This window comes from Phyllobates terribilis, unplaced genomic scaffold (assembly GCF_046119375.1).
Source record: "Phyllobates terribilis strain yellow unplaced genomic scaffold, ASM4611937v1 Scaffold_1__5_contigs__length_1240528914, whole genome shotgun sequence".
In the NCBI taxonomy this organism is placed as follows: domain Eukaryota; kingdom Metazoa; phylum Chordata; class Amphibia; order Anura; family Dendrobatidae; genus Phyllobates; species Phyllobates terribilis.
In genome coordinates this window covers 1,114,546,466-1,114,567,458 of record NW_027362761.1, presented here as the reverse complement: position 1 = coordinate 1,114,567,458, position 20,993 = coordinate 1,114,546,466, and the positions used below count along the sequence as shown (strand labels likewise).

At 46.1% G+C, this 20,993-nt stretch overlaps 1 protein-coding gene across 4 annotated transcripts in view; it reads left to right on the top strand.

The window, feature by feature from the left end:
* TBC1D19 (TBC1 domain family member 19) overlaps nt 1-20,993 on the top strand; it is a 316,278-nt gene that overhangs the window by 37,591 nt on the left and 257,694 nt on the right. For 3 of the 4 annotated variants that reach the window (XM_073646409.1, XM_073646399.1, XM_073646420.1), the window contains exons 2-4: nt 7,546-7,618; nt 8,968-9,013; nt 10,020-10,095. The exons of the other annotated variant lie outside the window; for it this stretch is intronic. In XM_073646409.1, the coding sequence (XP_073502510.1) occupies nt 7,546-7,618; nt 8,968-9,013; nt 10,020-10,095 (195 nt within the window). The remainder of the gene's footprint in view (nt 1-7,545; nt 7,619-8,967; nt 9,014-10,019; nt 10,096-20,993) is intronic. 4 annotated transcript variants of the gene reach the window in all.

The following is a 20,993-nucleotide window of genomic DNA, read 5'->3' as shown; positions in this document are numbered from 1 at the left end:
ATCACACATAGATTAGATACATAGAAACATGTCAGTCACATATATAAGAAGTACAGTGACAGTGTTGCTTACTGTACTTGTCATTTAGTGTTAAAATAAAGGATTTATTAAAAAAAAAAATTGGCGTGGGGTTCCCCGTAATTTTAGTCTCTAGCGGAGGTTAAGCAGACAGCTGGGGCAGATGTTTGAAGCCTGGGAAGAGGGTAATACCCACGGAGATTCCCAGGCTACTAATATCAGCCCCCAGCTGAATACCTAGCCTTTACTAGCTATTAAAATGGGGGACCCCCCCAAAAAAATGACGTGGGGTCCCCCCTATTTTAATAGCTAGCAAAGGCTAGGCAGACAGCTGGGGGCTGATATTAATAGCCCAGGAAGGGTGCCATGAATATTGGCCCCCTCCCAGGCTAGAAACACCAGCCGTCAGCCACCCCAGAAATGGTGCATCTGACGCGCCCCTGGGCCTGCTGTGTCGCGCAGCGTCTCGCGCACGGGGGCTTACCCGGAACCGGATCAGATGAGGGTTGTAGTCTCCGAGTGGCGGGGACCCGGTCCGTGCCCAGGGAGTCAAACTCAGTGTGTGGCAGTCTTGATAGATGTTATTTGAGTGTCGACTACGCCACCCGTTGACTTGCAGCTATGGAGCTGCCGCTGCAGGGCAGACCGCTGAGGCCGGTGTAGAATTGTGCAGCGTGATAGTATAACCCCCAACGGGAGGGGTATGGCCTCAGGGCAGCCGACGTGGAAGATGGGGGTAGCAGGAACCACTCAGAGACGGTGCGGTGTAATTCAGGGTCTTTACTGGTAACAACGATAGACCCTCCCGGAGTACTTGCTAGCGAACGGGGCCTGGTCAGTCCTTGAGCAGATGGGATCTCCCCTGGCCAGGCGGAGTTGTAGGCCTCCCAAACTGACTGTACTCTTCTGGCTACCTTGCTAGAAGCGGATATAAGTAGCCCACGTCCCTGAGTGTACCGTGTGGTGCTCACCCGTATGGCCGGTGACTCGGGGCCTTCTAATGGCTTCCGCTCCACGATGGCGGTGCTGGTCCCACGCGTGTGACCGTGCCTTCGGGTTTCTGGGCCTGAGGACCTGAAATCCCCTGCCGGTCGGCTTCTGCTGCTGGGTAAGAGTTAGTCCCCACAGCCTCGGACGCCGGGTCCGGTAAGAAAGCTTCTCAGTCAGGGCGAGCTCGGCAGCTGCCAGCCCCTGACTCGTAGTAGTATTGCTCCCACTGAGCTCCTGCTGTTTCTTCCTATGACTGTTTCTTGTCTCTACTCTCCTGGACTCCTAACCCTGCTTCAGCCCCGGGTTTTTATAGGGGAAGTTCTTCCCCTCCCAAGACTGGGCAGGAGGTGTGGCATGCACAGGATCCCTGACCAAAGGACCTCCCACCTGCTCTCAGACATAACATCTCTATCACTGTGGCAACCAGACCCCTGGGGTGTCACACATCCATAGGATGCGCCAATTCTGGCACTTAGCCTCGCTCTTCCACGCTGCCCTGGTGCCGTGGCAGGGGGTAATAGGGTTGGGGTTCATGTCAGCGCCAGCTGCCATGAAGCCCAGGTTAGTAATGATGGGCATCTATAAGACACCCCCATTACTAACCTAAAAAGTGTTAAAAAGAAAAAACACACACTACACCCAGAAAAAAATTATTTTAAATAAAACACACCATTTTATTTAATTCTTAGTTTACTAAAAAAAAATAGTTACCTGTCCACGTTCATGCGCTGATCTCCCATGCACAGCTGTCACATCTGGAGATGGTGACAGCTGTGCATGGCTGCTGTAAGCTCACACTGCCGGGAACATGTCCGCTCCCGGCAGCGGGAGCCACTGACTGAGGTCACCGGAGTGCATTCAGTCAGCGCAGCTCCGGAGACCTCCTTTACGGCACTGCTGTACCGTGGGAATTTCTCACAGTACAGCAGGGCCATAAAGGAGCTACCCGGAGCAGCGCTGCCTGAACTCTGGCGAACCCGCTTATGCAATGACGGGGCTGCTTTACGGCCCCATCATTCTAGCGGCGGCAGCGGTTCAGAGCGGTCACATTCTATGTGGCTGCTCTAAACTGGAGATCTTCGTGGGACACTCGTGGACTACTACGGAGGGGTAAGGATAAGGTTGTGGTTTATTATTTTATATTTTATTACAGGAGATCGATGGCTTCGGGGAATTGGTTGTCTAGGTGAGTATAGGTGTAGTTTTTTATTTTTTTACTGTATTTTAGGTGGCGATCGGCGGGGACAGGTAATGTATAAACTAATTTATTGTAGGTAACCACTGGCCACCAATGACATGTATTTAAAATTTATTGGGGACCAAAAACCCCCCAAAAATATGGGGGCCTAAAAAAATACGTATAGGGGCAAAAATAACACATGGGGCAGTTTAAATAGCAGGATCAGGCTGATGGGAACTACTGCTCCCATCGAGCTGATCCTGCTGGCACGAGTGGACGGGGGACAGACATAGGCCGATGGGAGTAGTAGTGTCACATCGGCCTATGTCTGCCTGCACGCACACTCCCGCAGACATCGCACAGACACCCGCACAGACACCCGCACACACCCGCAGACATCGCACAGACACCGCGCACACACAAATCATGACGGGTCTGATGGTCTGCGAGGTGTGGCTGACCTGTGCGGCCGTGGGAAAGTTCATGTGAGTTCATGCAATGCAGTCAAGCATGAACTCACATGAACCCTCTAAGGGCACAGTGGCGACTTCAAATGAACAGCTGATCAGCATCACCTGATACCTCAGCTGTTCATTTGAAATAACCGGCGGGAAAGTGCAGCACAGAACGGGAAAGCCGCCGGTGAAGTCTTTTCGCTGCCGGCTTCCCCGCCCGGGTCCTTCACTCCCCGCTCCTTGGTGCTGCGCTCCCCGCCCGGTCCTAACTTACAATCGGGATGGGAGGTGGCGAGGGGAGCAGAGGATCGGGGTGGGAGGCTGCGGGGAAGCAGTATGGGGCTGTGTGATTGTTTAAAAGCCGGCGGCTTTTTACCGCCCGCCGTCTTCTTACCGCCCGCCGGCTTTTAAACAATCAGGAGAATTCTCTCACGCTGGGATGGCATTCTGATGATCGCAGCTGAGCGCTGCCATCCAGCTTGTCATCCTTCAGAGACACTGCAGAGCGCAGGCATTATGGGAACTTCCGATTCCGGTATTCGATATTGTAAAAATATCGGAACTCAGTATCGGAATTCCGATACCGCGAATATCGGCTGATACCCGATATTACAGTATCGGAATGCTCAACACTAGTCATGGGTCTTCCAGCAAGACAATGACATACTTCAAGAAGTACCCAGAAATGGATGGAAACAAAGCGCTGGAGAGTTCTGAAGTGGCAGCAATGAGTCAGAATCTACATCCCATTTAACACCTATGGAGAAATATTAAAATTGCTGTTGGGATAAAACACCCTTCAAATATGAGAGACCTGGAGCAGTTTGCAAAGAAGAGTGGTCCAAAATTCCACTAGAGAGGTGTAAGAAGCTTATCGATGGTTATAGAAACCGATTGATTGCAGTTATTTATTCCAAAGGGTGTGCAACCAAATATTAAGTTAAGGGTGCCTACAATTTTGTCTGGCCCATTTTTGGGGGTTTTGTGTGAAATTCTGTCCAATTTGCCTTTTTTCCCCTCTCTTTTTTTGTGTTGTTCCAATATACACAAAGGAAATAAACATTTGTATAACAAAACATGTGTAAATGTAATAATTTTCTGGGAGAAATGCTTCATTTTCTGGAACAATTTCAAGGGTGCCAACACTTTCGACCAGGACTGTAGAGTTAATGCAAATTGGTAATATAAAAACTGAAAGAGCAATCTTTGTGAAAACATAAATTTGTCTTGGTCTCAAAACTGTTGGCCACGACTGTAGTCTTTGATCAACATATTCTAATAGTTTTTCTCTCTGATGGAGAAATACAATTGTCTCGATTCTTCACCTACTGTGCTTTATATAGTGTAATCATCAGTGGACAAGTCTTGGCTGCCCTGATGAATTTCCTCTACAGTCCACCTTTTAAAGGGGTTGTTCACTACTCGGACAAACTCTTTTCAATTACTATATTACCCCATGTAAAATAAAAACAGCTTGTACTCACCTTTGGTGTCAGTACCATCCCAACGATATGTGCACCAGGGCTCATATGACATTACGTCACATGAACCCTGCAGCCAATCAGCGGCCGCTAATGGGCTGATTCACTCTCCCTTCTTTTGGGCGAAACTGACATCCAAAGGAAGTGAGAGAGCAACAGCAGTTCTGACATCCAGAAGTCCGTTTAGTCCAAAGGAAGTGAGAGTAAAGCAGCCGCTGATTGGCTGCAGGGAACAGGTGACATAACAATGTCTTGCAAGCTCAGGCGCTGGAGGTGAGTACAATCTGTTATTTATTTAGTATGAAGCAATGTAGTAATTGAGAAGTGGATAACTACTTTTAAGTCCTTTTTTTTCTCTTTGATTTTAGTCCTGTTGAAAGAATATTATTTCCCGGAGAGTAAGGGGGAGAGTGCATAACTGAACTTTTAAAGGGGGCTTTCTGCACTTCATTAACATTACCAATGAGATGCCTTCCTGATAAAAGAAGCTATACTAAACCACAGAGTCCGCTCTTCTCTCCAACTTTGCCACTTGAACTAGAAGGAATGGCATCATGACCACCAGTGAGTGACCTGCCTGCTGAGGCTACTGATAAGCTGCAGAGGGAGATGACTAGTAATTGGCATCAAATAGCAAGAGATGACTTGTGGCACTCACCAGTACATAAAATTTCAGCAAACTTTATTCCAAAACCATTAAAATCCAGCGAGGAGAGACATGTATAATACTCGGAGTACACGGACAACAGCAGTTTCACTCCTGACTTCTTCCTAAGTCTGAGTACCGCCACACCTTACATACCTGTATAATCAAGGCTAACACACTCCCCCGCCATTAAAAACAGATGAGCGGTGCATAAAGAAAAAGGGCAGCAAAAAACTTGCAGACTATAATTAATATTGTATATCAAGCAACATATTTACTTCTAATGATTTGAAAGACTATATTATAAGAATGCACTAAGGTCAATGCATTTATTCATTCTCAGTGCATCAAGTGCATTGGTACCAGTGATTTTGGGTGCCTCTTTTTGTAGTAGGAGTATATATCAATCCATCCTTGTTTTTCCTTTCTTTACACGTTTAGTTACTGCAAATGTAATCATGTTTGGGTCACCATTATGGTTTTCCCGAAAATGTTGTAACAACTTTGAGGTATCAATAATAATAAGTGAACATGTATGTTCTTCCTTTCAGATCAATTTACCTACAGTCTTGCTCAACGTTAATGGCACCCATGAAGCTTAAGTACATAATGTGGAATATCTTCTGAAAAAAATGAATCAAGTGAAACAGTTTTTTGCATAGAGCACTCGTGCTAAATATAAAACAGAAAATGATTAACAATTTAAAACGAAAAATATTGGGAGGGAAAAATATAAAAACCTAAAGCTTGCTGTGACACTGGTATTGGCACTCTTTACATTAATTTAGTATGGAAACACATTTTGACTCACCTGTGGTAAATCACAAAAGAGATTCACCTGTAATTAATTGTCAGCGCCCATGTGACATGAATTAGCTAATGAATGATGTTTTCAGTGTTTTAAAAAGCCACATGGTAGGCCCTGTTCCTTTGTCACAATGGTGAAGACAAAGGAGCTCTCTGAGGACATCAGAACTGCTATGATTTGTAAACACAAGACTTCCAAAGGGTATAAGGCCATCTCCAAAGACCTTGGTATGCCAGTTTCAACAGTGCGCAATGTTATTAAGCAGTTTGCCAAGCATGGAACCGTCAAGAACCTCCCTGGACGTGTGGGAAAGAGGAAAATTGACAAAAGAGGTCTTCGAAGGTTGGTGCCAATGGTGGGAAAAAACACCACTTCAAACATCCAAAGACCTGAAGGCCAACCAGGAACAGTCTGGAACAAAAAAAAAGGAACAACTGATCTTTGCCAAAGAGTACCTTGACAAACCACAATCCTTCTGGGAAAATGTTCTGTGACAGATGAAACAAAAATTGAGCTTTTTGGCAATGCAAAGCAACAGTTTGTTTGCAGATGGCTCAATAAAGCTTATAAGGAAAATAACACCTTACCAACAGTTAAGCAAGGTGGAGGATCCATAATGCTGTGGGGTTGCTGTGCTGCGTCTGGTACTGGAGGCCTTGACTGTATCACAGGAATCATGAAATCAGAGAATTATCTAGATATTTTAGAGCGAAATGTCCTATGTAGTGTAAGAAAACGTGGTTTGAGTCGAAGATTATGGGTACACCAGCAAGACAATGACCCAAAGCACACATCCAAAAGTACATACACAGGAATGGTTGAAAAAGAAAAAATGGACTGTTTTAAAATGGCCAGAAATGAGTCCTGACCTCAATCCCACTGAATCTTTGGGGTGAGCTGAAATCTGCCAGTGGGAAAAAGAACTGTGCAAACATTCACGAGCTTGAACAAACTGCAAAAGAAGAGTGGGAGAAAATTCCAGCTGAGAAGTGCAAGAAGCTTATAGATGGCTACAAGAAACATTTGGAAGCTGTCAATGCCAAAGCGTGTGCAACCAAGTATTAATTAGGGGTGCCTTTATTGCTGCACATGCTGTTTATTCTGTTTCTTCTTTGAAATTGTAACATGGAAGTTGAAAAACAATGTTTTATTGTTGTATTACTTTAGAACACTAATTAAAAAATCTTGAGCATATAACTTACATTTCCATTTATATCTGAAGATATTGTACAGTCTATGAAAAGAATGAAGGGGTGCCAATAATGGTGAGCAGCACTGTAAGTAGTAAGATCCCCATGGGCAAAACCCAGCATGGATCACTAAATCACAAAACACCTGGTAGTTGGTCCGTCATTATGTCTGGTGCAAGAGACACATTAAAAGTGTTTTCACATTCTGTTCCGACACCCGTTCAGTGGCTCCATCGGGGCTTGCGTCTGAATCCGCCGCAAAACGGGATTATGATGTATGCGATGATGGGGCCATAGACTTTAATGGTGCCGGCAGAGAACGTACGCTCTGACGTGCATCATTTTCGGGCGTGTACTCGTGTGTAGGCATACACTCCCAAAAATGATGTACGTCAGAGTGCACGTTCGCTCTGTTGGCACCATAGCCTATGGCCTCGTCGGCGCATACGTCCTGTGCTGGGGCCACCGAACGGGTGCCTGAACACAGTGTGATAGCACCCTAAATATTTGGTCCAGTGGACTAACTTCTAATTGTCTTATGATATTTCAGCTACTGGGACAGAACAGTGTAAGCAAAAGTTTATAAAAGTCATTAACTGGTTAGATTGTTGTGTCAGATTTTCAGGATCCTTTATACCAATGGTGCATTGTATTTCTTGGAAGCCTTGTGGTTTTTTTTTTTTTTTGTTTTGTTTTTACAGGTAATATCTAAAATCTTCTGATGCTATTATCAGGAAGGCTCCATTAATTTTTTTTGTTCAATTTTGTGTTTTACAGGGAAGTCTGCTCAGTCCAAATATTAAACTTGAAACACTTAAGGAAGATATCAAAGATTTTTTGAAGGCATCAGGTACTGTGTCACTGTGCGGAGACCTTGAACTATAATAGTCGTTTCACAACAAATAAAGCCAGAACATGTTAATTCCTTTTGTTTATTGAGGGTCTCCTTAATAATCATCTGCTGCCTGCAGTGACTTGTCCTGTAAAAGTGTTAGAAGAGATCTAAAACTGAGCTAAAAAAAAGAAAGGTGTGAGGCCACATGGTCAGCTGGCCTCAAGTAATTGAAACGCAACCCGCACACAGTGACCAATAACCACACGATTTTGAAGCCTTCCATGGCTGGTGGAGTTTTGTCCACTGTGCGTGTGGTCTTGCTTTAAGAGCATCTCTTATATAGCAATAAAAAGCTACCAGAGGGCAGAAGATCAATGAAGGCAGCTTGAAAGAGGAGGTATAACCGGTTACACTCCATTTTGCAACATCTTGTCAGATCTAACGCTTTGAGAAGATCTCTTGAGTACCGTATATTGCGGATTAAAAGACTCACCAGACCATAAGATGCACCCCAAATTTTGAGGAAGATTTTTTTTAAGTGGTGGTGCGTCTTATAGTCTGCTTCTACAGTAGCTTACCTGGGGGGGGGGGGGGGGTGGCTGCGGTGAAGCAGAGTCCCTGGAGGCAGGGGCGCAGCTGCAGGAAGCTGGTGAAAAGTCTACCGCAGTGAAAAGGATGGGAAGTGCAGGGACTCCTGGTACTGAAAAATACAGTATATTGTGTGCACTCATGTGGACGCTGTTTTTACCTTTCGAGAGTAGATACGAACTTTTGAGTATTTTTATGTAGGCATTGAGATCTTTTCTGGCACATACATCAAGCCAAAGCCAAGACTGCTAAGCACAGTGTGAAAGTTGCCTCATATCTATGAAGGCACCAAAAAATGGCTGTATTATTTTACGACACGGAGGTAAATACCCTCTTGGATAAAACCCTTTATATATCAAGAACAGATAGGAAAGTGTGAGGTTAGAGGAAATTACAAATGGGATGTAAGGATGGAAGCTGTATACTTGGGAGTCAGGGACACCTTCTGATTCGCTGGAGAGATGGAAAAATGGAAAGCAAACTTGGAAACTTCATTGTTTTCGGAAAGCTGCAGAATGTGCCATCTATTCATTTGCACAGTTAAGTGACCCACCTAAGGCTTTTGTTTTATGCCCTTTCCACATACACCAATGGGGGCAATATCATGCAGTAAATAGAAGATTCAATACAGTTGGCCTTATGGCATGAGAGAAAAGGAGATAAGATTGTAATCAGGAACAGTGTAATGGATGTGTGTGTTATATATAAGCTATTGGTAAATTAATGTTTTGAAATTAATTTCTCACTACCCCGACATTTTCTTTTTTTTTGTTCAGGTTGGGAGAAAAAACTTCAGAATGCTGTGTATCGTGAGCTTAGTGTGTATGTATCACCTTCTGATATCTGAAAATGACTGGCTTACTTTTTTTTATAATGCTGACATAAATGCATGAATTATACATCTTGTGACAACTTGGAGATCAATTGGCTCTATAAGAGGGCTAGCACACACAGGACATTCAGTCAAACCCATTTCAAAATATATCTTTGGCTGCCTGGCCACTATCAAATGCATATATTATCCCATCCTATCGGATGCTCCTGCGCTTATCGCCCAGCACCTCAGCACCAATGCCATTCCTTATTATAGTGATCATGACTCCCACACAGTCCATGGCAAAGCTTATCCATCTCCAGACAGGGCACCCTTGGAGAAAAGAACTCTGCAGACCAGTGAATCCTCTCATTGCGCTCAGCACACGCTGTCGGTGGCGAGACTGAGCGGTTACATCATCAGAGGTATGTTGTCACAACTCTGTTGTTGGGTATCCTGGGCCCGGGGGCTCCTACACTGTCCCTAATGCTAAGGGTGCCCTAGCTGGCTCTGTTCCCTGGATTACTTCTGAAGGTGAAGATGCCAGGGCCATGTACCTTGTCTGAGCTCCTCAGTCTATCCCCCCCCCCACCTAGGGAAGAGGGGAGTAGTAGTGTATGGCAGTACACAAACCAGACTAACAAGGTAATAAAAACAGGGCTAAAGGAAAATACCAATCATACAAATATATGCACATAGACAACAGAGGTTAACACCGGAAAGTGGAGGATGGCGAATATGTTCTTTTAGCACAGTCCATTGTTTTCATTGGGCATTATGCAATTCTTCATTTCACATGTGATGGCGCTGCAGAGAATTTCTACACTTGCTGCCAGATTCTCCAACAGAATACATCTGATTGATCAGGATCCCTGCAGTGAAACCTTTTGTGATCAGGTTATTGATAGGAACGTTTTAACATGCAGCAAATATCCATGCGGGCAGGCACCAGTTCAACTAAATTGTCATGGAAAAATGGCTTTTCCATTTTTTTTCTTAATTTTTGCATTCTAGGCTTCCAGCTCCCTGCTATCCTGCAGCACCTGCTGAATATATGAAAGAACCCCTGGCATATATGCGGCGAGCTCAGGTAGGTGGCGAGTACATCAAAGGTACTGGACAGTCATGAATGCAGTGCAGTCACATTTGGCTGATTTTTTTCATGTCATTTAGTATGGATCCAGCCATTTTTGGAGAATAATTTGAGTTAAAAAATGGAAGCCCAATTTTCTGATAGACTGACTGAAAAACAGGTTATTTTCTGGAAATTTACAAATAGATTAATGGATCTATCTGTTGTGTTTTGCTGCCGTGGTTCCAAGCGAGAGCACGTTCATATATAGCTTTATGCAAGAAAAATTTTTAATGTTTCTTTTACATCCTCACTCTTGTGCTTATCAGCGGCCAGCAGGTCCTGAGTCTGGCCTCCCCACTGTCTGTAAGTGATTGACAGCTATCTATGTATAATGGGAGGCTACAGGAAAGACTCTGTCAGTGACCAGAGGAAAGACAGCCCTTCACCTCACCTCATTGTTTTGTTGACCTCTAAGGTGCAACTTATAGAAGATTTCTTTGCATTGAATCATGTCTGTTTTTAATGAAGCCTTACATTCTGCATAACCTAGCAATGCAGGTATAAGTATGAGGCAGAATGCTATAACCCAGTTTGGACTGATTCTTAAATGGCTCTTTTCATTTTAACTTGCTTTCCTATAGATGTGCATCAGTTTGATATTACCCGAGTGATGTATAAAGGTGAAACATGGTGCAGTCCACTATTAACTAAAATGGAGAATGCTTTATTCCACATACTCCCAAGATTTAAAACACTTAAGTTGTAAAAGCTGATTCCTACCCAACCCAGGGTTTCACCTCATTTTAAGCTTCTTCTGGGACACGCATAATTGAAAAAGTAGTGTGACTATTGAAAGATACATCCAAAATAGGATCCATTATTTTACCTTTTACTTCAGTAATACAATTTTAAGGGTAGTTAGCTACTTTTAGAGACACTGTGTAAATATTCAGTGTAGAGGCATGGGTATATTGACACTTTATATTTATTCAGAAGAGCTGTTGATTTTTTTTTCCATGACCCAGCATTGCTCCACTAAAATGCAAGTTTCCTGTTTTGTATATTGCGCACTTGCATTACACTGCTGGGGCATCTTTAGTTGGAAGTCAACATTGTGCAATGTCCCTACACAACACTTACACTATTAGGGTATGTGCCCACGTTGCGGAAAAATTGCGCTTAATTTCCCCATGTCTTTTCCCGGAAAACGCATGCGGAATTTCGCAAGCGTTTTTCGCGCGTTTTCGACATGCGGAATTGCCTTTTTTTTTTTATTGCATTGCAAAGGCAATTCCGCATGCGGAAACGCAAAATTAATTGACATGCTGCGGATTTTTGTGCGCTTCAAAAACGCTGCGGAAAAATCCACAGCATGGGCATAGAACTTGCGGATTCTCATTGGGGACCATGGGGTGCAGATTAACTAGCGTTTTACAAGTGTTTCCGCTGCGGAAATTCCGCATCAAATACGCTTGTAAAACGCTACGTGAGCACATACCCTTAGACTATGTAGAGGCTCCTTTCCTTACTCTTTGACAAGGGGAATAGTAGCATCCAAATGCCACTTTATTCATTTATTTATAGCTACATAGTATAGTTGAGAAAAGACAAATGTTCATGAAGTTCAGGCAAAGGGTGAGAAAGGATAAAAGGAAGGGATATATGTACAACCACAATGCATGATCCATTCCTTTCCAAAAAAAAGCAAATTTTTGCCCTCCTCATCCCAATTGTCTATCTACTGTACTAAAAGAAAAATAGACTTAGGCTATGTTCACACATGTTGGGCTTTTTCAGTTTCACAAATCTGCAGCAAAACCCAGCTCTGGCAGGAAAATAGCTGCGTCAAAAACACAGGTTTTTATGCGTTTTTTCATCGTTTTTTTCACTGTCCTGTCTCTATTTATGCATGTACAGTACAGACCAAAAGTTTGGACACACCTTCTCATTTAAAGATTTTTCTGTATTTTCATGACTATGAAAATTGTACATTCACACTGAAGGCATCAAAACTATGAATTAACACATGTGGAATTATATACTTAACAAAAAAGTGTGAAACAACTGAAAATATGTCTTATATTCTAGGTTCTTCAAAGTAGCCACCTTTTGCTTTGATGACTGCTTTGCACACTCTTTGCATTCTCTTGATGAGCTTCAAGAGGTAGTCACCGGAAATGGTTTTAATACATTTGCAAATTACAAAAATTTCTGCATTTCTGTTTTTTTTCAGAAAAGATGGGGTGCAGAGTGTACTTTAATGAGAAAAAAAAAAAACTTTTTAGAATTTACCAAATGGCTGCAATGAAACAAAGAGTGAAAAATTTAAAGTGGTCTGAATACTTTCCTTACCCACTGTAGATGTTCCATATAACTGTAATAGTTTTAGTTTATGTTCTCGTCAGCATATGGTGATCATACATACAGATTACCACAGGTACATGGGCGTACCCACCGTGGGGCAGGGGGGGGGGCAGCTGCTCCCCCCTAGAAGCAGGGACGCACGCCGCACACCAGGGCCGGCGTCAGCACCCTGGCAAATGTCAGGGCCCTGAGCAGGCGGGGGGGCCCCTCACCGTCAGCACCCGCTCCCCCCTGCTTGCTCAGGGCCCCGGCACCCGGCACAATACTTACCTCTCCCCGTGCCTCCGCAGCAGGTCCTGCATCCTCCGCGGCTGCTGCACTGTGACGTCTCAGGTCAGAGGGCGCGGTGACGTCTTTACACCGCGCTCTCTCCTGAGCAGTCACAGCTCAGAGCGGGAAGACTCCGGCGAGCTGAGGAGTCCGGAGCAGCGGCAGCAGGTGAGACGTGAGGTGAGTATTTGTTTTATTTTTTTTTTTGCCCCCCCCCCCCCCAGTTTTGATCCTGGGTACGCCCATGCACAGGTATATTGTTATTTGCCAGCTTTTTCTCTGACATGAGCACAGAAATACTCTTCTAATCTTCCTCTTCTGCTGCAATAAAAACAATATAAAATTACACGTCTTAAAGTAATTCAGCAAACCATCCTCTGAGATGAAAAAGCCAAAAGCCAAGGAATGTTGTTGAACACATTTGAATAACTATTTCTGGACTTTAATATTGTACAACTCTCCTTTTTTTTGCCCTGCACTCTGATCAGACTTTGAAAAGTTTAATATTTGTACAATAAACTATCTGTATTGTAAGCAACACAAGAAAATAAAGAAACTAAATCAACCATCTGGAGAAAAAGGGAGAAAGGCTGCCCTTTTTTTCACTGCTAATTTTCTTTTGTGCACTTTCTTTTTCCTCCCTTCCTTTGAAGAGCCATTTCTTTTTCTATTTTTCCATCTGCATGAGGGCTGTCTTTTTGCGAGATGAGTTGTTATTAGTGTTGAGCGAGCACTAAAATGCTCGGTTGCTCGAAGCTCGGGCCGAGCTCACCATGATACTCGGGTGCTCGACCCGAGCAACGAGCCCAATGTTAGTCTATGGGAAACCCGAGCATTTTTGCGGCGGCTCCCCCGGCAGTCTGTAGAAATCCTAAAAAGTGCCCAAAACGATAGTGACAGTGCTCAAATGACATGAGGACAGCATGGGGATCGCCCCAGGAAGCATTTCTGACCCCCAGGTCACTGCTGTCAACAACACGGTCAGAGGTATTAAGCCACTTTTACGGGCTCACAATAAAACGTTCAAAAATGAAACTGAAACTGCTTTCCTGTGAAATATGTTAAGGATCATCCTTTCCAGGGTAAAGACTTGTGTATAAGGTAAAATAAATAACCAAAAGCAAAAATACTCCTGCACACCTTGGGCTATGTTCACAAGTAGCATTTTTTATGCGTTTTTGCACTTTTGTATTGCTTTCAACCGTGACAAATGCATTCACCGGGAAATGTCATTTTAACATTTTACAACCTTATCTGGCCATGTGCTGTGTGACACATGCATACAGTGCTGAAAAGACATGGGAACACCATGGGGAAGACCCCTGGAAGCATCTCTGACACCCAGGTCACTGCCTAAAAGTGTGCCCATCAGAAGTGATCCTTGCCGCATCAGAAGATGCAAACTTGCAACTATCCCCGTGCAAGTCCTTGTGCCAGGGCAGTGTTCAATTGTACCTCCCCCATTCCTTGCAATGCAACCGCAAATATGCAGCCAACCACCCACCCACCCGCAGGCTGCAATACTATACGGCTAGCTTGCACTTGAAATGCGGCCTTTTAGTTTGGAGGAGGTCGAAGCTGGCCACTACCTCATGGCTGCGTCGGCGGCGAGGTCTCCATACTCAGTCCCCAGCCGCCACTATTTGTCCCGGGAACCTTCCCCACACTTTTCTTAGCGTGGCCTGCTTTAGTGCAGCATTGGACGAGCCCACCAGACAACCAGAGACTCCTCCGGTGGGCCCTGGCTTCTCCATCAGGGGAGTTGAGAGTGCCAAGGTGAGGAGGATGATGATGATGATGATAGAAGTTAGCATCTGCTTTTGTTTTCTTGGAATGCAAGCGTAAGTGTGCAGCCTGCCACCCACCCACCCCCAGGCTGCAATACCATACTGCTAGCTTGCACTTGAAATGGGGCCTTTTAGTTTGGAGGAGGCCGAAGCTGGCCACTACCTCATGGCTGCTTCGGCAGCGAGGTCTCCATACTCGGTCCCCGCCGCCTCTATTTGTCCCGGTTACCTTCCCCACACTTTTCTTAGCCTGGCCTGCTTTAGGGCAGCATTGGACGAGCCCACCAGAGAACCAGACTCCTCCGGTGGGCCCTGGCTTCTCCATCAGGGGAGTTGAGAGTGCCAAGGTGAGGAGCATGATGATGATGATAGAAGTTAGCATCTGCTTTGTTTTCTTGGAATGCAAGCGTAAGTGTGCAGCCTGCCACCCACCCACCCCCAGGCTGCAATACCGTACTGCTAGCTTGCTTGCTCTTGAAATGAGGCCTTTTAGGCTTGTGGAGGCAGACGCCGGCCAACATGTCATGGCTGCGTCGGCGGCCTGGTATCCATACTCAGTCCCCAGCCGCCAGGGGGCGGCCGGCTGTCCATACTCGGTCCCCAGCCGCCCCTATTTGTCCCGGTGCGCCTTATACACAAGCGCGCATACCAGAACATTACCTGTGCCCTCTCCAGTGCATTTATTGGGAAGAGCAGCCTAACCACAAAGACGTGGACAAGTGAATGTGGCCAAGGATGGTCCATCTCACTGACGCCTTCACACTAGGTTAATATTGTGGAAGCCGGGACACAGTTGGACACTGGGATGCACCATGTCCTCCAGACATAGAGGATTGCGGGTCCTGGGTCAATCAGGCTTCAACACAAAGTTCAGAAGGTAGACAGCAGCAGTGGTCGGCCTCCTACACAACGAGTAAATTATTCATGATCATGAGGCCATCCATCTCCTTAGCTTTCTGTTCCTTGGAATGCAAGCGCATATATATAGTAGCGGCTAGGCCTGAGGTGGTCATCGTTTTGGCGCATATCCTATCTCCTCCGAGGATTGCTGGATGTTTTCCTGCTACTATCCCAGTTCTATGACTCCCGTTAAAACAAAGCTTCAGGTGATGAATGATGGATGAGGTGGTGGCAAAAGAGAAAGAGCAGAAGGAACAGGGACCATTCACATCAATATCAGGCCAGTCAACCACACATGTCTTGTAGGATATGTTTCTGTACCAAAAGGAGCGGTTCGGCTACACAGTTATCGGGCATACAGTGAGTGCAATGCCTACCAAAAATTTCGAGGCACTCCAATGCCCCTTGGAAGTGACATGGAGGTCAGAGGTCCTTAACTAAACCGTTTTTTCCATTTATAGCAACTGGGTCTCCTGTACACTTTTGGCCTAAGCAGTGAATGGAAGGCTTTCCAAAAATTATGAGGAACTGCAATGCCCCTTGAAACAGGCGTGGATTACAGCGTACTAAAAACCTTCTACCCATTATTGGGGAGTCTCCCTTAGTGTTCGCCTATGCATTGAAAAGCAAAAGCTGACTAAAATTAGGAGGAAATGCAATCCCCGTTGGAAGAGTCGTGGAGGTTAGAGGTAATTAAAAACAACATTTCAATGCCCCTTGGAAGAGCTGTGGAGTTCAGAGTGGTTTAACAAGACTGTTTTAATGCCCTTTGGAAGAGACGTGGAGGTCACAGTAGCTTAACAAGACTGTTTTAATGCCCCTTGGAAGAGACGTGGAGTTCAGAGTGGTTTAACAAGACGGTTTTAATGCCCCTTGGAAGAGAAGTGGAGGTCCCAGTGGAATAAAAAGACAATATCAATGCCCCTTGGAAGAGTGGTGGAGGTTACAGTGGAATAAAAAGACAATATCAATGCCCCTTGGAAGAGTGGTGGAGGTCGCAGTGGAATAAAAAGACAATATCAATGCCCCTTGGAAGAGTGGTGGAGGTCCCAGTGGAATAAAAAGACAATATCAATGACCCTTGGAAGAGACGTGGAGGTCACAGTAGCTTAATAAGACGGTTTTAATGCCCCTTGGAAGAGACGTGGAGGTCACAGTAGCTTAACAAGACGGTTTTAATGCCCCTTGGAAGAGACGTGGAGGTCACAGTGGACTAAAAAGACAATATCAATGCCCCTTGGAAGAGACGTGGAGGTCCCAGTGGAATAAAAAGACAATATCAATGACCCTTGGAAGAGACGTGGAGGTCACAGTAGCTTAACAAGACTGTTTTAATGCCCCTTGGAAGAGACGTGGAGGTCACAGTAGCTTAACAAGACGATTTTAATGCCCCTTACAAGAGCCATGCAGTACAGCATATTAAAAACATTATTCCCATTATTGGGGAGTGGGTCTCCAATAGTCTTTGCCTATGCCTTCCAAGCAAAAGCTGCCAAAAATTAGGACAGAGGAACTTGCAATGCTGGCAACACAGACCACGGTCACCCTGGTGGTATAGTGGTGGTGGAGGCTGAGGATAAGGAGAAAAGCAAAAAACAGCCGAAATGAGGAAGCATATACCCATGTGTGGGTGTGAAGCGGTGCATGGGAATACACCTCCCGAAATAACACAGTAGATTTGACTTTTATGTTACTCTGCTGTCATTTGGTGGTGATGAGAAGTCTGGCCCAATCCAGCCCTTGTTCATTTTGATAAGGGTCAGCTTGTCAGCATTGTCAGTTGACAGACGAGTGCGCTTATCAGTTATAATTCCCCCAGCGGCACTAAAAACACGCTCCGATAACACTCTAGCGGCAGGGCAGGCCAGGACCTCCAAGGCGTACAGAGCGACTTCATTCCAAGTGTCCAGCTTGGATACCCAATAATTAAAAGGCACAGTGGAATCACGGAGGACGCTGGTATGGTCTGCAAGGTACTCCCTCACCATCTTTTGAAACTTTCCACTCCTTGTGAGAATACCCCGCGCCTCAGGGCCTGTAAGCTGGGCGGATCTCAGAAAACTGTCCCAGAACGTTGACAGTGTTCCCCTGCCTCTGCTGGATTGGAGTTGCGTCTCTCTCGCCTGTACGCCTTGGTTGGGCAGCGAACTGTGACCTCTGCCGCTAGCGTGTTCAGATGGGAATTTTGAGTTCTGTAGCAAGGGCCTTCTGGTACTGCCCCATTTTTTGTAGACCTCTCCACCTCAGGAATAAGAGAGTGAAAGTTCTCCTTGTAGCGGGGACCTAAAAGTGTCACCAACCAGTAATGACATTTTGACAACGCAAGGGTCACGGTTAAGGCAGCGTAACATAAAGTCAGCCATGCGTGCCAGACTGGTAACGGACAAGACTTCCGTGTCCTCACCAAGATGACGACTGACCATGCTCTCCTCCTCCTCCTCCTCCCCCCTGTCCTCAGGCCACCCACGCTGAACCGACGGTATGACAGTTGTACAGGTACTACTGTCTACAATGCATGATACCAGCTCCTGTTCTTCCTCCTCCTCCTCTCCCTCATTGTCACCCAATGCACGTTGGGTTGAGATGAGGCTGGGCTGTGTGTAATCGCCTGCTACGGCTTCTTGATCCATCTCATCATACTCTGGCTGCAATGCCTCCTCTTTAATTCTCTGCAGAGAGCGTTGCAAAAGAGAGACAAGTGGGATGCTGACGCTAATGATGGTGTCATCGCCACTCACCATCTTGGTGGACTCCTCAAAGTTTGTCTGGATGGTACATATGTCGGACATCCAGGTCCACTCCTGAGGTCTTATGTGTGGAGTCTGACCTGAATATCGACGGCCTTGTTGCAGCTGGTACTCCACAACTGCTCTCTTCTGCTCACAAATCCTTTGCAACATGTGGAGGGTAGAGTTCCAACGTGTTGGGACATCACACACCAGTCGGTGTGCCGGAAGCTGCAAAAGCTGCTGCAACACAGCAAGGGCGGCGAAAGCTGTAGCCGACTTGCGAAAATGAGCTGACAGGCGGCGTACTTTGACGAGCAGATCTGGCAACTCGGGGTACGATTTAAGAAACCGCTGAACCACGAGGTTGAGCACATGAGCCAGGCATGGTACGTGTGTGATCTCGCCTCGCCTCAGAGCCGCCACCAGGTTACGGCCATTGTCACACATGACCATGCCTGGATGTAGGTTCTTCAGCGGTCTCAGCCACAGATCTGCCTGCTCTTTCACAGCTGTCCACAACTCCATAAGCAGTGTGAGTTTTATCACCTAAGCTTATGAGTTTCAGCACAGCCTGTTGCCGCTTGGCTGAGGTAGTACTGCAGTTCTTCCAGCTTGTAACTGATGTGGTGATATCTGAGATGGAGGCTGAACATGAGGAGGAGGAGGAGGATGATGCGCAGGAGCTGTACCCTGTGGGGGCAACTCTGACTGACATAGGGCCCTCAATCCTCGGTGTGGGGAGGATGTGTTCCGTCCCAAGGTCCGACTGGGTCCCGGCTTCCACTATGTTTACCCAGTGTGCCGTCAGGGAGATGTACCATCCCTGGGCACAAGCACTTGTCCACGTATCCGTTGTCAGGTGGACTCTCCCAGTAACTGCATTGTTGAGGGCACGGCAGATGTTTTGGGACACGTGCTTGTGTAGTGCTGGGATGGCACACCGGGCAAAATAGTGTCGGCTGGGGACCGAGTACCGAGGGACGGCTACCACCATAAGGTTGCGGAAGGATTCCGTCTCCACCAGCCTAAAAGGCAGCATTTCCAACGCAAGCAGTCGTGGAATGTGCCAATTTAGGACTATGGCCTGTGGGGCGTTGGCTGCGAATTTGCTCTTTCTTTCAAAGGTCTGGGATTCCTTTGGAAGTGCATTGAGGTGAAGGGTACATTGCTGGAAAAGGAAGAAAAAAAAAAAAAAAAACTCTTTAAATCTCTTAGTTTGCGAGTGTGAACGAGCTGCGTGTGTCCGGAGCGTAAGTGCGAACGAAAGTAAGTGTGTGACTTGTTTTTCAGTGACTTTGGATTCAGGGAGTTTGGAAGGGAGGACTTAGGACTGAATTGCTGACTGTATTTCATTCTTTCTTTACTTTACTTTTTTACTTAATTAATCCACCTGACCTACTTATCTGATTCCCCCGTCCATACTTGATACTTAACTGATCCCCCGCCGATATCTAATTGATACACTTGCACATCCCTAATTGATCCCCGTCCATACACCTATATATAAATAATTGTGTTTTGTACTTGTATATCTATACTGACTGTATCCCCATATTTAGAATGACGTCCATTTTGGCCGGAGCCGTGCAGTGTACATCTTGCGCAATGTATGCATTCCGTGAGCAACCGCTCGAGGATCCATACTGCTGCGAGAGATGTGAGCATATCGTGCACTTGGAAGCCCAAATTCTGGATCTAAGTGCTCAGATAGCGGTACTGAGGAGCATCGACAACATGGAACGGAGTTTACTGCTCACCGAGCAGACACTCAATGGGTCAATACTGGGGGTGGAGCATAGAGGGAAGTGCAGGCTGAACAGGCAGGGAGCTGGATAACAGTTAGGAGGGATAGAGGGAAGAAGTATGGGAAGGCTGGTTCAGAACCGGCATTATTGGAGCACGACAGATCCTCTGACCGCCGGGGGAGTGTATGCTCCAGTAATGAGGGGGAGGGGGGAAGTGTAGGGCAGGCAAGACAGGTTCTGGTAGTGGGTGACTCTATTATTAGGGGGACAGACAGGGCAATCTGTCACAAAGACCGGGATCGCCGAACGGTGTGCTGCCTCCCTGGCGCTCGAGTCCGGCACATCGCGGATCGGGTTGACAGGTTACTGGGTGGGGCTGGCGAAGACCCAGCGGTCATGGTCCACATCGGCACCAATGACAAAGTGAGTGGTAGATGGAGGGTCCTTAAAAATGATTTCAGGGACCTAGGTAGGAAGTTTAGGGCAAGGACCTCCAAGGTAGTTTTCTCAGAAATACTACCAATCCCGCGAGCCACACAGGAGCTCCAACGGGAAGTTAGGGAGGTGAATAAGTGGCTAAAGAGTTGGTGCAAGGCAGAAGGGTTTGGGTTCATGGAGAACTGGGCCGACTTCGCGGTCGGCTACAGGCTCTACCGTAGGGACGGGCTGCACCTCAATGGGGAGGGTGCAGCGGTGCTGGGGAAGAAGATGGCTAATAGGTTGGAGGAGTTTTTAAACTAGAGACGGGGGGGGGAAACCAAGGAGATAGGTGGGATGTGAGGCAAGCAAGGGGGAAGGGGAGAAGTGAATATAATGAGGGTGGAGAGGGGGGTGGGGATAGTACAGTTAGATCGTTAGAGAAGAATAGGATGCTAAATAACCCCAAAGTTTTATCTTGCATGCTGACCAACGCAAGAAGCCTGACCAATAAGGCGGATGAGCTGCAGGCGCTTATATCGGAGGAGAGGTATGACATCGTAGGTATAACAGAGACTTGGCTAGACGATAGCTACGACTGGGCGGTAAATTTATTAGATTATAGTTTATTTAGAAGGGACCGGAAACAGGGGAAAGGCGGAGGAGTCTGCTTATATGTAAAGTCATGTCTAAAACCCAGA